Source organism: Bubalus kerabau, chromosome 4 (assembly GCF_029407905.1).
Source record: "Bubalus kerabau isolate K-KA32 ecotype Philippines breed swamp buffalo chromosome 4, PCC_UOA_SB_1v2, whole genome shotgun sequence".
Lineage (NCBI taxonomy): Eukaryota > Metazoa > Chordata > Mammalia > Artiodactyla > Bovidae > Bubalus > Bubalus kerabau.
Genome location: NC_073627.1, coordinates 117,509,057 through 117,528,383, shown reverse-complemented (window position 1 = coordinate 117,528,383; position 19,327 = coordinate 117,509,057). Strand labels below are relative to the sequence as shown.

Here is a 19,327-nt window from a genome sequence, read left to right as displayed (position 1 = left end):
TTTCGAAGATCCAGTGGCTGTTGGCAATTTGATCTCTTGTTCCTCTGCCTTTCTAAAACCAGCTTGAACATCTGGAAGTATACAGTTCACGTATTGCTGAAGCCTGGCTTGGAGAATTTTGAGCATTACTTTACTAGTGTGTGAGATGAGTGCAATGTGCAGTAGTTTGAGCATTCTTTGGCATTGACTTTCTTTGGGATTCTAATGCTTATCTATAGTTAAATTGCTTATAGTCAAGGTTGTATATTTCTAAAACATTTGAAGTCATTATAAGAGGATATTTATGTAAATGTGTTATATTTCAAAATATTCCTTGCCCACCCACACACTTGTTTTCATATACATATTGAATAAGTACATAGGTTCAAATAACTTTTATGTTTCAAAAAGAAATTTTCATTTCAGATGATTCAGGTTTTACCATTTTGTGAATATGCAACAAAATCCTAGAGACTCTGATAGTAGCGTTAAGAGAATTTAACCAACCCAGGGATCGAACCCAGGTCTCCTGCATTGCAGGTGGATAATTTACCAGCTGAGCAACAGGGAAGCCAACCCATTGTCACATCACTGGGTAGAGTATTCAAGTGTTTTTTCCTTAGAAAATTCCAGCTTATGAACTCTTAGAGACAGGAGCAACCTAAGCAAATGGAACAACAACAACAATAATGAGGATGAAAATAAACAAACTAGCCAACCATATCTACCCACATGTGACAGCATTAGCTGTGAGCACAGGCATTTTAGTCATGACCGTTACATTGCTAGGTTATGGTACGTGTGCTTTATTAAAGCAATGTCTTGTTGTAAATGGTAAGATGAAAAGCAAAAATGTAAACATTTTTGGATATCTTTTTAAAATTGGAAAGAAAAGAAAGAGTCAGAAGTAATACTACCAATATCTACAGCGTTTTGGTGTCTGGCCACCATGAAACCAGTGATAACGATGTAAAAAACGTCTGCTTGACAGTATAAGTTTATTTAAAATTGTGTCCTACGGGATCATCAAACATATTAAAACTATGAAATACAGATCTAGAGAAGTATAGAATTTACTTAATTTTTTATATGCTTCTCTATTAAGTTTCTGAACTCGTAGGCAATGCTAATAGCCATTATGCCTGCCTGAAATACCACATATTGTATATGCCAATTTGGTATAGTCAAAAGTGATTTCAGCCATTCTCTATGCAGAACTAAGCTTAGGAGACTTATTAAACTTAGGCAGAGCTCAAAAAGATTTGATAAATAAGGATTCAGTTTAAAACAATATGATTCTCATGAGAATGAACACACACACAGGCACTTTTCCCCCTTTGATCTGGGATTTATAATATGTGTTTATCAGCTAGTACTGTGTATGGTCTCTAAAGATATTTGAAGGGCTGCATTGTCTCATGCCTTGTTGGTGATTGAGAAATTGGTTAAGCCTTTCTGGCTGGCAACTTAGTAATATGTGTCACATTTTTAAATGTGTGTAGTTATTCTACTTTTGGAAATTGTAAGACATAAGAATGTTAGATAAGATCACAAAGCTGTTAATCACCATACATCTATGTGTATGTGTTTGCTGCTGCTGCTAAGTCGCTTCAGTCGTGTCTGACTCTGTGCGACCCCATAGACGGCAGCCCACCAGGCTTCCCCGTCCCTGGGATTCTCCAGGCAAGAACACTGGAGTGGGTTGCCATTTCCTTCTCCAATGCATGAAAGTGAAAAGTGAAAGTGAAGTCGCTCAGTCGTGTCCGACTCTTAGCATCCCCATGGACTGCAGCCTACCAGGCTCCTCCGTCCATGGGATTTTCCAGGCAAGAGTACTGGAGTGGGGTGCCATCGCCTTCTCCAGTGTATGTGTTTACTGTGCCTTAATTCTTGGAAGAGACTGGAAATCTAGGTTTAATATACATACTGCTTAAACATACATTTCTTGATTGTCTATCATGTGTTAGGCTGAATGCTTAAGTGCTATAGATAAAAACGTCAACAGCCTTTAATTATAAAGATTCACAATCAGATAATACTTTTCTATCAACCAGGATATTTTAATCAGCATAAAATAAAATTCTCAGCAGTAATAAACATCACAACTTATTATATTTGAAACAGTCTCCTACCAATACTGCTTCTTTGACATCTTTAGGACACATGTTTTCTGTTTAAATGGAGGAGAAGGTGTGTGATTCCCTCTTGGCTTGTTGTTAGCCTGACTGTGTCCGTGCCAGAATGTGCAGGGTTCTGAAAATTCTGATCAGGAGCCAACAAGATGAGACAGTGCCCACTTTGATGCATTAGGGAACAGTGCTCTTCTTTCCTTCCACAGAATCATAGAACAGAGAACTGTGGATTCTTATGCCTTCCTTGATATTGGGCTTCCCTTGTGGCTCAGCTGGTAAAGAATCCACCTGTAATGCAGGAGACCCAGGTTCGATCCCTGGGTTGGGAAGATCCCCTGGAGAAGGGAAAGGCTACCCACTCCAGTGTTCTGGCCTGGAGAACTCCATGGATCATGTAGTCTATGGGGTTGCAAAGAGTCGGACACGACTGAGTGCCAGGTGGTCCCAGTTATATTTCCCTGCTATCATGTTGAAGTCCATGTGATTTCTGTTGAGTTGGGTCCATGTCTGCTTGGTATCCTCCACTATGACTCTCACTCCTGACCAAGAAATGTGTGTCCCCCTCACAGATGGTGTACTTGGCATTCCTTATGCTGTTCACTTACACCGTGTTGGTGGAGATGCAGCCCCAGCCCAGCGTGCAAGAGTGGCTTGTTATTATCTACATCTTCACCAATGCCATTGAGAAAGTCAGGGAGGTGAGTTACCCTTTCTCCCTTTGTCTTCCGTACATCTCTGCTAGAGGTGTTCTGGGATGGGGTGGTGCAAAGGGAGAGGTCAAAGGTTGAGGTGGGGCGGGCAGTGATCCTGACTTGGCATGCTACAGAAGGGTAATTGGGGGAAATTTCTGATCTCAACCTTTTATTGTTGCCAAATAATTTCTCTTGATTGCCGCTCTTTGAAAGCAGTTATTTTTGAGGACATCTTAGTGTGTTTATCAGTCACAGAGTGATAGTGTCTAGTTGTTACTAGACCCTCCAACTGTTAGATTTCCCATCCCCAGAGTGTTTTTTTTTAAAATAAGATTGATTTTCATATACTGTAACATTACTTACATATTATTGATTTCATGTCACATAGTGGCTAAAGTTGTACAATGGTAAAGAATTCATGTATAGCCTTCGAAAGTTCCTACTAAACATCCCTCTGGGGCAAGTAGTCCAAGAAACAAAACAAAGCAAACTTTTTATTTTTAATTTATAGTGAGTCACTTAAAAAAAAAAAGGAATGAATGTTCCCATGCAGTTATAATGTAATCACACATAGTATAACAGACTATTTTAGAATCACTGTATATGTAGCTCTACCTTTGTGCATTTACATATATTGAGTTTGTCCTAGAGCTCTTATGACCGATACTGTATATTATGTAGATATAGTCTTAGTAATTATATTTATGTTGCCTTCTAGTTACTATTGTGGGGTTTATAGACAGTGGAAAACAATTCAGCAGAAAAATGTTATCAAAATTCTACCATTCTTTTTAATGCCTCAGGAAAAATGGGTTTACTCTCTGACATTTCAGTTTGTCTGACATTCTGTTGCAGGGGTAATTTCTTGTAATAGTGAGTTCTGATGTCACGTTCAATTTGCTAACTGTTCACTAACAGCAATAGTGGGATGAGATTATAGGATTCTTTCATTTCTTTGCACTAGGCTATTCATCAGGAAACGGCATTGCAGCTATAGTCCATTGCAATGTCGAGTTTTAAAATTGTCTCAGTGTTTCCCTGTGTTAGTTTAGGATTGATCAAATCTAGAAAAAACTTTTCTTTCTTCCTTCCTTTTTTAAATTTCTGGTTGGGTTTTTAAACAGTTGACCAGCATTAACAGTCACATTAAGCTGTATTTATAGAATGTTTAATTCATTCCCCAAGGATAACTTACATCTCCAAAGCTGCTTTAAGATCTAAGGTTTGGCAGGATTCAATTCCTCTGTAAATGAACAGTTGAAGTATTGAAGATCATATCGATGAGACTCTTGAGTTATAACACATTCTTTGTTTCTTTCTTTCTGTCATATTTTAGGTCTGTGTTTCAGAACCTGGGAAGTTTACTCAAAAGGTGAAGGTGTGGATTAGCGAGTACTGGAACTTAATGGAAACTGTGGCTATTGGCCTGTTTTTGGTGGGATTTGGCTTTCGGTGGGGTGCCCCACCTTTCTACACGGCGGGAAGACTGATATACTGCATCAACATCATATTCTGGTTCTCACGGCTCCTGGACTTCTTTGCTGTGAATCAACATGCAGGTCCCTATGTGACCATGATTGCAAAAATGGTGAGTACTGTCTGCTGTATAACCTGGTGTTATTTTAACAGTTCTACCTGATTTCATGGTTCATATTCAATAGTATTTTAACTTTTAAAATTATGTAAAGAAGTACACACTTCATCACCACTTATTGTATAACTTAAATTCGTATTTAACAAATGTCCTTGGATAGCATATTAGATAGTTGACTGTGATACTCACCTTACCCTTTTGGTTAGGGCCAGATGATGGGGGATTGAGTCGTATTTGTCTCTGAGCACAGTAAGCTGAAATACTGATTTGTCTTGTCTCTCCACCCCTAGCCAACTCTTAAATAGTGATTAGTGTGGGCCACACTCTGTTCTAAGTACTTTGTATATATTAACTCATTTAATCTTAAAAACAATTTTAAGAGATGGGTACTATAATCCACATTTTACATTCAGGGAAATGGAGTTTACGTAAATTTCCCAAAGGAGTAGGCTGGGGAGCCAGGATTCAAATCTGGACCACCTGGCTCTGTCTGCCGTCTGAGCTCACTGTGCACTTGTATAAGCCCTGTCCAACTGACTTGGCACAGGAGTTAAGAAGGACAGCACCTCAAGATCTTCTTTGCTTTTTCTTCTAGAATACTCACAGGAAAGGGGCAAGCTCTTGAGAAGGAAGAGTTGTGTTGAGATGGAGGAAGAGGACAGTAAAGGGAGAACCTCCAGGATACCAAAGATGATTTTTGTTACTTTGTACTTTTTTTTTAGACCAGCAATATTTTCTCTGGTCTTGGTGACATTGGTATTAACTTGGTAATCTATGTTGAGGTAACCAATGTATCCCAGTGACTCAGTACAAGTTTATTTCTTCCTAATGCAAAGACCGATGGGTGCTCATGGAGCCTGGCCCTTATCCAGTGACTGAGGGATCACAAATCCTTCCTTCTTGGGGCGTACCCATGTCATTATGTGGCTTCTGAGGTTTCCTATGACAGGGAATCAGAGGGATGGAAAAAATTCCATGGAGGAGCATGCTTTTAAAGGGATGGAGCAGCTTTTAACTGCTCTGAGGAGAAAGTGAGTCAATCACTATTATTCCACAGCCCATTGGCCAGAATAGGTCATGTGGCTCCTGCCTCATGGAAGGGAAGCTAATAGGAAATTCATGGTATAAGTTTCTGCCACAGTGAACAAGTAGATTGATCTGATGTATTAATAAATTTAGTAATAGAAATGAATTATTTGAGAGAGCCTTTAAAAATTATAGTACATGTGTTTGGTACATGTGTATATTATATGTGTTCTCAAGCAGTCCTCCATTGTGCATTAAAACAAGCAGGCTTACTTTGTTTTTTTAACTTTTTATTTTGTACTGAGGTATAGCTGATTGACAAACAATGTTGTCATAGTTTCAGGTGAACAGTGCAAGGATTCAGCCATGCATATACATATATCCGTTTCTCCCAAACTACCTCCTATTCAGGCTGCCACATAACGTTGAGCAGAATTCCCTGTGGTATACGATAGGTCCTTGTTGGTTATCCATTTAAAATATAGTGGTGTGTACATGTCCATCCCAAACTCTATAACTATCTCTTCCCACCATCCTTCCCCCTGGTAACCATAAGTTCATTCAACCATAAGTCTGTGAGTCTCTTTCTGTTTTGTGATAAGTTCACTTGTATCATTTCTTTTTAGATTCCACATATAAGGGATGGCAGATGATCTTTCTCCTTCTCTGTCTGACCTACTTCACTCAGTGTGACAACTTCTAGGTCCATCCATGTTGCTGTAAATGGCATTATTTCGTTCTTTTTACTGGCTGAGTAATATTCCACTGTTCAGATGCACCACGTCTTCTACCATTCTTCTGTCACTGGACATTTATGTCGCTTCTTGTTGCTATTGCTGTTTAGTCATTAAGTCATGTCCATCTGTTTGTGACCACCAGGCTCCTCTGTCCATGGCATTCTGCAGGCATGAATACTGTAGTGGGTCGCCATTTCCTTCTCCAGGGGATCTTCCCAACCCAGGGATTGAACCCATGTCTCCTGCTTGGCAGGCAGATTCTTTACCACTGAGCCACCTGGGAACCCCCAAGGTTGCTTCCATGCCTTGGCTATTGTAAACTGTGCTGCAATGAACATTGGGTTGCATGTATCCTTTCAGATCATGTTTTTCTCCAGATACATGCTCAGGAGTGTGATTGCAGGGTCATAATGAAGCTCTATTTTTAGTTTTTTAAAAAACCTCCATCCTATTCTCCATAGTAGCTGTACCAATTTGCATTCCCACCAACATTGTAGGAGGGTTGAATCAGGCTTACTTTTACTGCAAAGACTAACTGAGAGTTAATGAACCACTGGATTTAACAAACATCATTTTATAGTTGCTTTTACATCTTTTTTTTTTCCCCCTTAAATTCTTCAGTTTCCTAAGTAGCCTGGAATTATTTAGCAGATTCTTGGACTAATCAATTTTCTCAGACTCTAAATACTGCTGAAGATAATCCTGGGAATAAGGAGCCATTTTACTAATTTGAATTACCCTAATTTTTTTCTTTTCATAATCTCTGATGAAAAGTTAGATATTAGCCAATCAAAGGCTATTCATATTTCATCACTTCTTAAAAAAGCATAGATTCTCTACTGTTAGTACATTTAAATTATTCTATAGGCTACCTGAAACACATATTTTGCAGAGAAAACAAGATGTTTTAGACAAAGGAAATCCAGTTGTTCATGGACTAGGTATTTTGGTCAATGACTAGACAGTCTTATTATTGGCAGGCCCCCCCTGTCCCTGGGATTCTTCAGGCAAGAACAATGGAGTGGGTTGCCACTTCCTTCTCCAATGCATGAAAGTGAAAAGTGAAAGTGAAGTTGCTCAGTCGTGTCTGACTCTTAGCGACCCCATGGACTGCAGCCTACTAGGCTCCTGCATCCATGGGATTTCCCAGGCAAGAGTACTGGAGTGGGGTGCCATTGCCTTCTCCGATAATTATGATGACTCCAGGTATTTTATTTGTTTTGAATTTCTAATCTATGCTAAAATTCTGGCTGTGCCATATTTTTTTTTTTAACTTTTTATTTTATACTGGGGCTCAGATGGTAAAGAATCTGTCTGCAATGTGGGAGACCTTGATTCAATCCCTGGGTTGGAAAGAGCCCCTGGAAAAGGGCATTGCTACCCACTCCAATATTCTTGCCTGGAGATTTCCATGGACAGAGGAGCCTGGTGGGCTACAGTCCCTGAAGTCACAAAGAGTCAGACATGACTGAGTGACTAACATTTTCACTTTTGTTGGGGTATAGCCAATTATGCTCAAAATTCTCCAAGCCAGGCTTCAGCAATACGTGAACCATGAACTTCCAGATGTTCAAGCTGGTTTTAGAAAAGCCGGAGGAACCAGAGATCAAATTGCCAACATCCGCTGGATCATGGAAAAAGCAAAACAGTTCCAGAAAAACATCTATTTCTGCTTTATTGACTATGCCAAAGCCTTTGACTGTGTGGATCACAATCAACTGTGGAAAATTCTGAAAGAGATGGGAATACCAGACCACCTGACCTGCCTCTTGAGAAACCTGTATACAGGTCAGGAAGCAACAGTTAGAACTGGACATGGAACAACAGACTGGTTCCAAATAGGAAAAGGAGTACGTCAAGGTTGTATATTGTCACCCTGCTTATTTAACTTATATGCAGAGTACATCATGAGAAATGCTGGACTGGAGGAAGCACAAGCTGGAATCAAGATTGTCAGGAGAAATATCAATAACCTCAGATATGCAGATGACACCACCCTTATGGCAGAAAGTGAAGAGGAACTAAAAAGCCTCTTGATGAAAGTGAAAGAGAAGAGTGAAAAAGTTGGCTTAAAGCTCAACATTCAGAAAACAAAGATCATGGCATCTAGCCCCATCACTTCATGGAAAATAGATGGGGAAACAGTGGAAACAGTGCCAGACTTTATTTTTCTGGGCTCCAAAATCACTGCAGATGGTGATTGCAGCCATGAAATTAAAAGACGCTTACTCCTTGGAAGGAAAGTTATGACCAACCTAGATAGCATATTCAAAAGCAGAGACATTACTTTGCCAACAAAGGTCCGTCTAGTCAAGTCTATGGTTTTTCCAGTAGTCATGTATGGATGTGAGAATTGGACTGTGAAGAAAGCTGAGCGCTGAAGAATTGATGCTTTTGAACTGTGGTGTTGGAGAAGACTCTTGAGAGTCCCATGGACTCAAGGAGTTCCAACCAGTCCGTTCTAAAGGAGATAGGTCCTGGATGTTCTTTGGAAGGAATGATGCTAAAGCTGAAACTCCAGTACTTTGGCCACCTCATGCGAAGAGTTGACTCATTGGAAAAGCCTCTGATGCTGGGAGGGATTGGGAGCAGGAGGAAAAGGGGATGACAGAGGATGAGATGGCTGGATGGCATCACGGACTCATTGGACGTGAGTTTGAGTGAACTTCAGGAGTTGGTGATGGACAGGGAGGCCTGGTGTGCTGCAATTCATGGGGTCGCAAAGAGTCGGAAATGACTGAGCGACTGAACTGACTGAACTGAACTGAGCCAATTAACAATGTTGTGATAGTTTCAGGTGGAGAGCAGAATGATTCAGCAATACATATACATGTATCCATTCTCTCCTAAACCCCACTCCCAGCCAGGCTGCCACATTACATTGAGCAGAGTTCCATGGGCTATGCAGCAGGTCCTTGTTGGTTATCCATTTTAAATATAGCAGTGTGTACATGACCATCCCAAACTCCCTAACTGTCTCTTCCCGCTGGCAACCATAAGTTCATTTTCTAAGTCTGTGAGTTTGTTTCTGTGCCATGCTTTTTTGTAGACAGCAAACATGTTCTACATTGTGATCATCATGGCCATTGTCCTCCTGAGCTTTGGAGTGGCACGCAAAGCCATCCTTTCACCAAAGGAGCCCCCATCCTGGACCCTTGCCCGAGATATCGTATTTGAGCCATACTGGATGATATATGGAGAAGTCTATGCTTCAGAGATAGATGGTATGTAGAGTATTCCAACACTGTGGAAATCAAACCCTTGTAGACACTCAGAGTTGTAAAGAACTCTGGAAAACAACTATCTGAATCTTAAAAATGTCAAGAGTTTGTGGTATTCTGCTAAATCAGTGTGCTAAATATTTGTCCATGGTCATAGGACTGTGATTCACCTTGTCTCTCATTCTTTTAAATTCTTTCTTTGCAGTTTGTTCAAGCCAGCCGTCCTGCCCTCCTGGTTCTTTTCTTACTCCATTCCTGCAAGCTGTCTACCTCTTCGTGCAATATATCATCATGGTGAACCTGTTGATTGCTTTCTTTAAGTAGGTTATTTTAATCAAATATGGTTATTTTGTATCAGTCAAAATGGGTGAAGTATTTTGAAAGAGTCACATGTAACCTTTGTTTTAATGCATATCATGCTTTATTACTGTGGTTTTATGGTTTTAAAAATATGGGCATGGGACCACTGGTAGGAAGGTAGCGAAGTGTGAGAAGAGAAAAAACAATAGACTGAAATAAAAACAGAATTAAAAGAGATCATACACTGTAATTAAGCAATAATTTGGAATCATGGAGACTAGCAATTGATGAGTTGAGAGTTGACTAGAGAGTCCTTGATAACTTCCCTTCATCAGCTCTCATTATATTTCATTCTCTGTTTTCTTCAATATCACTTCACTTCTCAGTCTTCTTTTCCTGGTTCATCATCTTCTCTCCGAGCTTTTGACACTGGGATTTGTCCCTGGGCCCAGGCCTTTTGCTTATGCTTAGTTTGGTGATCTCTTTCAGTTTCCTGCATATATGTTCTATATCTGGACAAAGTCCAATGTGTATCTTCAGCCTACATCTGTTTCCTGAACTCCAGTTCTATAGGTCCAGCTGCCCTGTTCCGTTGCCAGTCAGACGTATAATAGATTTCTGAGCTTTTAAATGTCCAAACTCTTGATTTCCCCTCTTTCCCAATATACACTTATTCTTCTTATAGTTGTTCCCACATCTTTAAAGAAGAGCACACATTTCTGTCAAAGCTTCATCTTTTTTTTTTGTCATTCAGGCCAAAAACCTTGGCCTTCTTATTGCCTCTCATATTTCTAGGTTTAGATTGTCAGAAATACCTTTGACTCCACCTTCAAATAGATCCTCGTCCAACCACCTGTCACTGCCTCACTGCTACCACCGCAAAGCCTCCTAATCATTTCTCTGCTTCTGACTTTGGCCCCTATATTCTTTTCTCAACACTGTAGCCCTAATGACACTTAACAAACCTAAGGATGTTATTTAAAAGTGTAGTTGCCCTTTCCTTCCATCATCTCCTTGGCGTGCCTGGTCCCCCTTACTCTTCTTTCTTTATCCTACTCACTTATATATCCAAATATATTTTATAATTTATTTATATATTATTTTGCCCCCATTTATCTCATTCTGGAATACAGGCTTCACAAGAACAAGTTTGGTTTTTTGCTTTTGGGTTTTCTTTTTCCTTTTTTGCCTATGAATTTATCCCAAGCATTGAAAAGAGTTTAATGGATGAAAGAAATCAAGTGACATGATGGGAAGGAACTAGTTTTTTCTGAATGCCTCCTTTATGCCAGCCACTGTATGAGGTATTTTATTTATTATCGTACTGAAGAGAGAAAGGGAAATCAATGCATAGAAGCTAAGTAAAGAAAGTAGAGGAGATACGGCTGAAAGCAGATAAAATAAATAAAAACACAGGCAAAAAACGACTGTTGTTGCACATATATCAGGAAAATCTTATTAATTATTACAAGATTATATGATAACTGTCATCTCTCTTTAGTCTCACCATTTTATGAACTTGCAACATTTGCTGGTGTTTAATTATTATAGCTTTTATTCTGACATTTCAAATAAGATCAGTGGGTATGAGATTTTTGTTTCTCAAAAATAGCAGGTGTCAAAAGAGAGGTTGAAAAATCCTCCCACAGGCCAATCTTGTCACTGCGATGAACACACCAGGAACCATACAAGCTTCTTCTTGTTCAGTTGCTAAGTTGTGTCCCACTCTTTGCAACAGCATGGACTGCAGCATGCCAGTCCATGTCCTTCCCTGTCCTTCACTATCTCCTGGAGTTTGCTCAAACTCATGTCCATTGAGTCTGTGATGCCATCCAACCATCTCACTTACTGTTGCCCCCTCCTCCTCCTGTCTTCCATCTTGATCTTTCCCGGTTATCAGGCTCTTTTCCAGTGAGTCGGCTCTCTGCATCAGGTGGCCGAAGTAATGGAGCTTCAACTTCAGTATCAGTCCTTCCAGTGAACATTAAGGGTTGATTTCCTTTAGGATTTTCATCCAAGTTGAGCAACCCCAGATCTGACTACTTATCCAAAAGCCCCTTTCCAGAGTCTGTAATAGTTACGAAGAGCCTGACAAACACTGTGAAGATCGCCACCTGCTGGTAGACATGCTGTAGTCACACTTGGACTGGGAGTAGCGTGGAACTTAGGCGATCCTCAAACTTGATTGTGCAAGAGAATTACTTGGAGAACTCGCTGAGACAGGGATAGCTAATTTGGTCATTCTGGAGTGAGTGAGTAAGTGAAAGTCACTCAATCATGTCCAGCTTTTTGCAAGCCCACGGACTGTAGCCTGCCAGGCTCCTTTGTTCTCCAGGCAAGGGTACTGAAGTAGGAAGCTGCTCCCCGCTCCAGGGGATCTTCCCAACCCAGGGATCGAACCCAGGTCTCCTGCTTTGCAGGCAGATTCTTTACTGTCTGAGCCAGCAGGGAAGCCCCATTCTGAGGTAGGGCCCAAGAATTTGTATTTCTGACAGGTTCTCCAGTGATACTAGTGCTGCCGGCTCAGTGACTGCACTTGAAGAATTGCCGTTGAATCCGGTTGTCAGTGCTTCCTTCATCTATCTTATGTAATCTGAAACTTCCCCTTACCTTTTTCCTCTCCTTTTTAAAATCTCACCAAGTGTCATGTGGGATCTTAGTTCCCGGACCAGCACCCTGTGCAGTGGCAGCATGGAGTCGTAACTACAGGATGCAGGGAAGTCCCTCCCCATTCTTCAATCCTAAGCTGTTTTTCTCCGGGATAGTTTGAGTTTCTTCTCTTTACCATTCCTGCAGTTTAGGGTTACTTGCATTTCTATTTGTCAAATTTGTCTGCCCTTCTTAAGTGCTTCTCTGCCATATTTCTTAAAGAAATAAATTCTATATTAGCCTAAGCAAAATATTAAGACAGATATTTCCTTGTGCCCTCCCCACCCATATCATATTATAGACTTAAAGTTATATAGTTAAGGGTGACATATTGCTTGAGAATGGATACCACTCATGACAGCTTCATCACAAGCTCTATAGCATCAACATATTTTTCTGCACTATTTGTATATTGTAATTGATATAATAAAGGGAAAAAAATCCAAAGTAGCCAACCAATATGAAGTTACTTTTATTATAAAGTTAATGTAAATAATTGATCTAACTTCTAAATCAAAGTTCTGCTTATTGGTTTTTTTTAGGATAAATTGATTTTTATTGCCTGCCTTGTCTTTTTTTTTTCCATTTGAATGTTTTAGCTAGGGTTATTCTAGCACTTCTCACATTTGATAATTAGGAGAATCTCTTCATAAGATTGATAATATAGCAGAACATTAAAACCGTTTATCATTAAGGATGACTTATGGACTGAAAAGATCTTATGTGAAAAAAGATAGTGAATCAAGAATAATGTTACTTCCAGAGGACAGTTTCTGTTCATTGTATTTAAAATGTTAGCATTTTCTTCTCTCTGATTGTAATTTCTACCTTTTGCGTATTCTGATTAGCATATTTTATTGTAGAGGGTGATTAATGTGTGTTGTTTGGGGAAGAAGAATCATAAATGTGATGATATTATTTTTATTGGCTAACTACTGGTCACATCAGGTGAACCAATAATAAGCTGGAAAATAAAGCAGTAATCTAACTGTCCTGTTTCAGGATTCTATATTAAAACACTGTCCCTCTTTTACTGCTACTTACAGTAACGTTTACATAGATCTGAAATCCATTTCAAATAACCTGTGGAAATATAATCGCTATCGTTACATCATGACCTACCATGAAAAGCCTTGGCTGCCCCCACCTTTTATCCTGCTGAGTCACATTGGTCTCCTGCTTCGCCGTCTTTGCCAGCACCAAGCTCCAAATGACCAAGAAGAGGGTGATGTTGGATTAAGTAAGTTTTTAATTGGTGGCACAGGAGAAAGAAAGTAAAGAGCAGAGATCCAAGGTGAAGACACCTGAACATTTTCGATTAAATTCAGGGCTCAGGTTGGAAGGCTCTGGGAGTTAAATTAAAAGACTATCAGTTGGGAACCTGGGTCTAAGTAAATACATTGATCTCATGTGGTTATAGTATCTTTTGCTAAGAGTAATTAATAGTTTGAAAGAAAGAAATGGGTAGGAACAGAATCTCTGCTTGGATTTGTAAAGGTTTTTTGTCACCTGGAAAACCTGTATTTTCTCTGCTTAACTGGGAGGTCATCAGAGTAGCCCCTAGAGAGTAGTGGTCCCAGTGACCCATACTTATTCTTTGTTGGTGAAGATGGAATCCAAATTGAAAGGTTACAGGTCTTGTGGATTAAGGGAAATTATAAACCAGACTTTGTCTAACTTATCCACTAGAGTCAAGGCTCTCTGGTTCTCTGATTTACAGAATGTGGAGGTCATTCTCTATAGATGTCTCATATTTTCAGGAACTTCAACTCAAGATGCAGAAATGTGGTTTCTCTCTCTTTTTGGCAAAGCTTAACTCGACACATTTTGAGATTTTTTTCCTAGTTCATTTTGCTTATCCATATCTTGACAGCATGATATGACTGTCATACTAATCGTCTTAAGAGAAATTCATTCTTTTGGTTTACAGATCTTTTGTAGTTCCTCTAGGTCCGTTGGTACTAGGCCCGTTTCTAGATAATTCCTAAATATAGTAAGGAAATGGCATAAGTCCACAATCCTTTATCTCAATTCCTAAATCCAAAATATATCTGAAAATGGAAAGTCTTTTTCTTCTTAAGTTAGAGAAAGACTCATCTGGATAGAAGAGGCTAATGGGACTAATGTAAGCCACTTATCCTCTTTATCCCTTGTAGTAGGAATACTCATTGATTTTGCTGCAGAAATAATGTGTTTAATTTCAGAATGTTGCTCTAGCCCCAGTTAGGGATTTTACTTCATTTATGGCATATGCATTATATTACATTTCCAAAACTAGAAAAGTAAACTTCTGAATTCTGAAACAGACTGGTTCCAAGAGTTTCAGATATGGAATTGTGGACTATCTGTACATTTTGGTGAGCCCTTAACAGGTGTTATCACAAGGTTGACAGGGTGACATGCTTTTGCTCCTGCTGGTAATTGACTCTGTGAAGTATTTTTCTCTTCTTGAACCACTGTACTGATTTATTTTTCCTTTCCATTTCTTTCCCTCAAGAGATTCAGCCTTTATAAGGAAGTCAAAGCACAGCTGAAGTTAACTTAAAGGCTTATAATTATATTATAATTTTTCATCTTCTAATAGAGTGCCATCCCAGAATAATTTAACAGGAGAGCGTGAACCACTTGAGAGATCCTGGAATTAACTAGGATTTGGCCAGATTTTATAGCACCATACCAAAAAACCCTTTCCTGAGCTTATCTTGATATGAACTTATAGGGTGATTCTGGTATAAAACTTGAGGAAATATTCTGATGGGTAGAGGTGCACTCACCCTGAGTTTTAGAGGAAATTCTGTATTCTTGTGAGATTGCCTTTGAGCCTCTGTATCAGGTTCAGAATGTTTGCACACGGGGTAGCAGTGCCACCTGGTGGACAGTTGCAAGAAAATGTCACATACTTCTAGCTGTACCTATCGCTATCCTGGAATTGCTCTGGGGATTATTTGCTCTCGGGAATCCACCGAAGGTTCAGATCACACAATTCTAAAGTCCCTTACTCATACAAGATTCTTTAATACAAACAAAAATTTAGAGCTGAGTGGGGATGGGGAGATACTGGATTTTTTTTTTTTGTACCTGAAAAATTCTTCCATACTGTAAAACTCAGAAAACATTGTGAACACCTTTTGTGGTTGAATATTTTCTTTTAATTATCCTCTAAAATTAATATTTTTGTTAATTTGCATTTTAAATAACTTCTAGAACCTTTGAATTTCTAATTAATTCTGGAGAACTTTAATGGTTCTTTCTTGTTTTTTTCCCCCTAATTTATGTGAAATGGTTGAGGGAAGAAAACATTCCAATTTTACCCTTTTTGCAACAGTATTTTTATATTTAACAAGTATTAGGAACTTGCTTAAAAGATAATGTTTTTTTCTGTTAGGTAAGAGTCAAGGTGGTATATCACATGTGATCACTGAAATTTGATATAGATTGCATTAGTTTCATAACATCATGAAATGATGTGTCTTTTAATGAATTAGTTATTGTCAATGAAGATGTGTAGCCTTGATTGGCCATTAATAGTACTGGCAATAATATCTTTTTTTAATAGAAGAACTTAGTGTATACCAACTCAGTGCCTATATAAACCCAGTGCAACAAGGTACAACTTTCTTACACTTACTAGATTCTCTGAAATAGACGTAGACTTCTAACCTTGATTTTAACCTGTGGGTTACGTGTTGTCATTTTGACAGTTTAAATAGTTGGTGGAGGAACTGCCATAAGCATATAAATATGATAGATTTTTATGTGTAAAAGTATTCTAACTTAGGAAAATTTTGAAGACAAAGTATCTGATCCACATGAGTCACCTCCAAACCCCCGCTTCAGTTTATAAACCAACTAGGAGACTCAGCCTGGTGCTTCCAGTTGTTGGTGGATAGTGCGTCCCAATTAGTGTTAGTAACACAGTGTGACAAGGCCGTAAACTATTCTCACACAAACTATAGTTGTATTCATTTTCAACACCAGTGGAAGAAAAGTCACTCAGACGTGGTCTCAGCTTCCTATGGAGGGGGAATGATGATTCTTTTTATATACTATACTTACTTCCACAGAACTCTACCTAAGTAAGGAGGATCTGAAAAAACTTCACGATTTTGAAGAACAGTGTGTGGAAAAGTACTTCCACGAGAAGATGGAAGATCTGAATTGTAGTTGTGAGGAACAAATCCGAGTGACATCAGACAGGTAAAAGTTCTATATGTATTTTCACCCCCTAAGCTGCTACTTGAAGCTGATTCTTACTAGAATGGCTGAAAAAAGTAGAAGGTCTACTTTTAAAACCCGAGGTTTTGATTCTCTAAAATTTTCTCAAGTAGTGTGTAATATTCTTGTAATCATTGCACATTTATTGAGCGTATGCTGGGTTCTAGACAGTCTTATAAGTTAGAGGAGCTAAATGGTGGATGAGACCAGGGGCCCTTCCTTTGTAGGACTTACATTCTAGTGCGTGCATGTGGAGGGGTGATGGGAATGGAGGACAAAAAAGAAATATGTAATTAATGCCAGACCATAAAAGAGCAATGAAGAAAAACAAGTAGTATAAGGGAATAGGGAATGATTGCAGTGAAGGGTCTGCTGGAGTTGGGTTGGGTTGGGTAGGTTGGACTGTCTGGGGAGCCTGGTGCAGGAGGACCACTTTGAGGCAGCTGAGAAGGAGAGACCTGAGGAAGGTGGGATGGTGCCCCCAAACTGGATGCGGATGTGTCCAGGAGCAGTAGGTTGGTCCTGAAGAGGGCAGGTGCAGGGTACCGGTTGCACTGGGAGTCATGGAGCTCTCAGGGAGCCTGACTAGCACCTGTGCATTGAGTTGAGGGCAGTTGAGGGTGAATAGAAGAGACAGAGATCAGAGGCAGATTTTGTAAGAAGTTTACCTCTGAAGCAGGGTATGGGTACATGGTGGGGTTCTTTTGTTTTATGTGGCAATAACAAAATTAATGTGTTTGTTCCTGGAAATGGAAGGAGCTGCAGGAGCCAGAGGGAAGAAGTGATTTGCTGAGTGAAGTACTTGGGAAGGGGAGTTAATGGTGGGGACCAGGAGAGGATGTGGAGAGGACCAGGAGAAGGAGGCAGCCAGGCTGCAGGAACCAGGGCAATCATCAGGGAGGGTATCTGTGGATGAGTGTGATTGTGGGGGGAATTAGTGTAAGAAGGCCATTCAGAGTTTTGAGGAAAGAGGAGATGTGTTGGAGAAAGTGAACAAACTCAGAGTCTAGTAAGATCAAAGCTGCTGTGCATGTATTACTAATTGTAGGTGTTAAAATAATGAAAGAGTGCATGTAATTATTTGCATTTTTCAAACTTAGCTGTAATTAACCTAACAATATATTAGTTTCAAGCATATAGCATGATAGTTTGACATTTGTGTACTGTGAAATGATCATGACAGTGAATCTGGTTAACATCTATCACCATACACAGTTACAGATTTTCTTCTTGTAATGAAAATATTCGTTTCCAAGGTAAACCATTCAATATCACAATAATCCAAGTCTATGCTCCAACAAGTAATGCTGAAGAAGCTGAAGTTGAATGGTTCTATGAAGACCTATAAGACCTTCTAGAACTAACACCCCCAAAAGATATCCTTTTCATTATAGGGTCAGTTCAGTTCAGTTCAGTTGCTCAGTCGTATCCGACTCTTTGCAACCCCATGAATCGCAGCACGCCAGGCCTCCCTGTCCATCACCAACTCCCGGGGTTCACTCAAACTCACGTCCATCAAGTCAGTGATGCCATCCAGCCATCTCATCCTCTGTGGTCCCCTTTTCCTCCTGCCCCCAATCCCTCCCAGCATCAGAGTCTTTTCCAATGAGTCAACTCTTCGAATGAGGTGGCCGAAGTATCATTATAGGGTACTGGAATGCAAAAGTAAGAAGTCAAGAGATACCTTCAGTAACAGGTAAATTTGACCTTGGAGTACAGAATGAAGCAGGGCAAAGGCTAACAGAGTTTTGCCAAGAGAATGAACTGGTCATAGCAAACACCCTCTTCCAACAACACAAGAGAAGGCTCTACACATGGACATCACCAGATGGTCAATACCGAAATCAGATTTATTATATTCTTTGCAGCTGAAGATGGAGAAGCTCTATATAGTCAGCAAAAACAAGACTGGGAGCTGACTGTGACTCAGATTATGAACTCCTTATTGCCAAATTCAGACTTAAATTGAAGAAAGTGGGGAAAACCACTAGACCATTCAGGTGTGACCTAAATCAAATCCCTTATGATTATACAGTGGAAGTGAGAAATAGATAAGGGACTAGATCTAATAGAGTGCTTGATGAACTATGGATGGAGGTTCATGACATGGTACAGGAGGCAGGGATCAAGACCAAACCATCCCCAAGAAAAAGATATGCAAAAGGGTAAAACGGTTGTCTGAGAAGGGCTTATAAATAGTTTTGAATAGAAGAGAAATGAAAGGCAAGGAGAAAAGGAAAGAGATAGCCATCTGACTGAAGAGTTCCAAAGAATAGCAAGGAGAGATAAGAAAGCCTTCCTCAGCGATCAATGCAAAGAAATAGAGGAAAACAATAGAATGGGAAAGACTAGAGATCTCTTCAAGAAAATTAGAGATACCAAAGGAAAATTTCAAGAAAATTAGAAATACCAAAGGAAAATTTCATGCAAAGATGGACACAATAAAGGACAGAAATGGTATGGACCTAACAGAAGCAGAATATATTAAGAAGCAGTGGCAAGAATATACAGAAGAACTATCCAAAAAAGATTTCCATGATGCAGATAATCATGATGGTGTGATCACTCACCTAGAGCCAGACATTCTGGAACATGAAGTCAAGTCGGCCTTAGGAAGCATCACTACTAACAAAGCTAGTGGAGGTGATGGAATTCCAGTTGAGTTATTTCAAATCCTCGTGGACTTGAATCCTCATGTGCCCTCATGGACTGCTGCTGCACACCAGGCTTCCCTGTCCTTCACCATGTCCTGGAGTTTGCTCAAACGTAGGTCCACTGAGTC

The 19,327-nt window shown here is 39.7% G+C and overlaps 1 protein-coding gene across 1 annotated transcript in view; it reads left to right on the top strand.

The window, feature by feature from the left end:
• The window catches only part of TRPM6 (transient receptor potential cation channel subfamily M member 6), a 164,667-nt gene that overhangs the window by 108,203 nt on the left and 37,137 nt on the right, over positions 1 to 19,327 (top strand). The window contains 6 exon segments of the mRNA XM_055578315.1: positions 2,681 to 2,809; positions 4,140 to 4,391; positions 9,210 to 9,384; positions 9,587 to 9,701; positions 13,377 to 13,570; positions 16,395 to 16,527. Coding sequence (XP_055434290.1) covers positions 2,681 to 2,809; positions 4,140 to 4,391; positions 9,210 to 9,384; positions 9,587 to 9,701; positions 13,377 to 13,570; positions 16,395 to 16,527 — 998 coding nt within the window.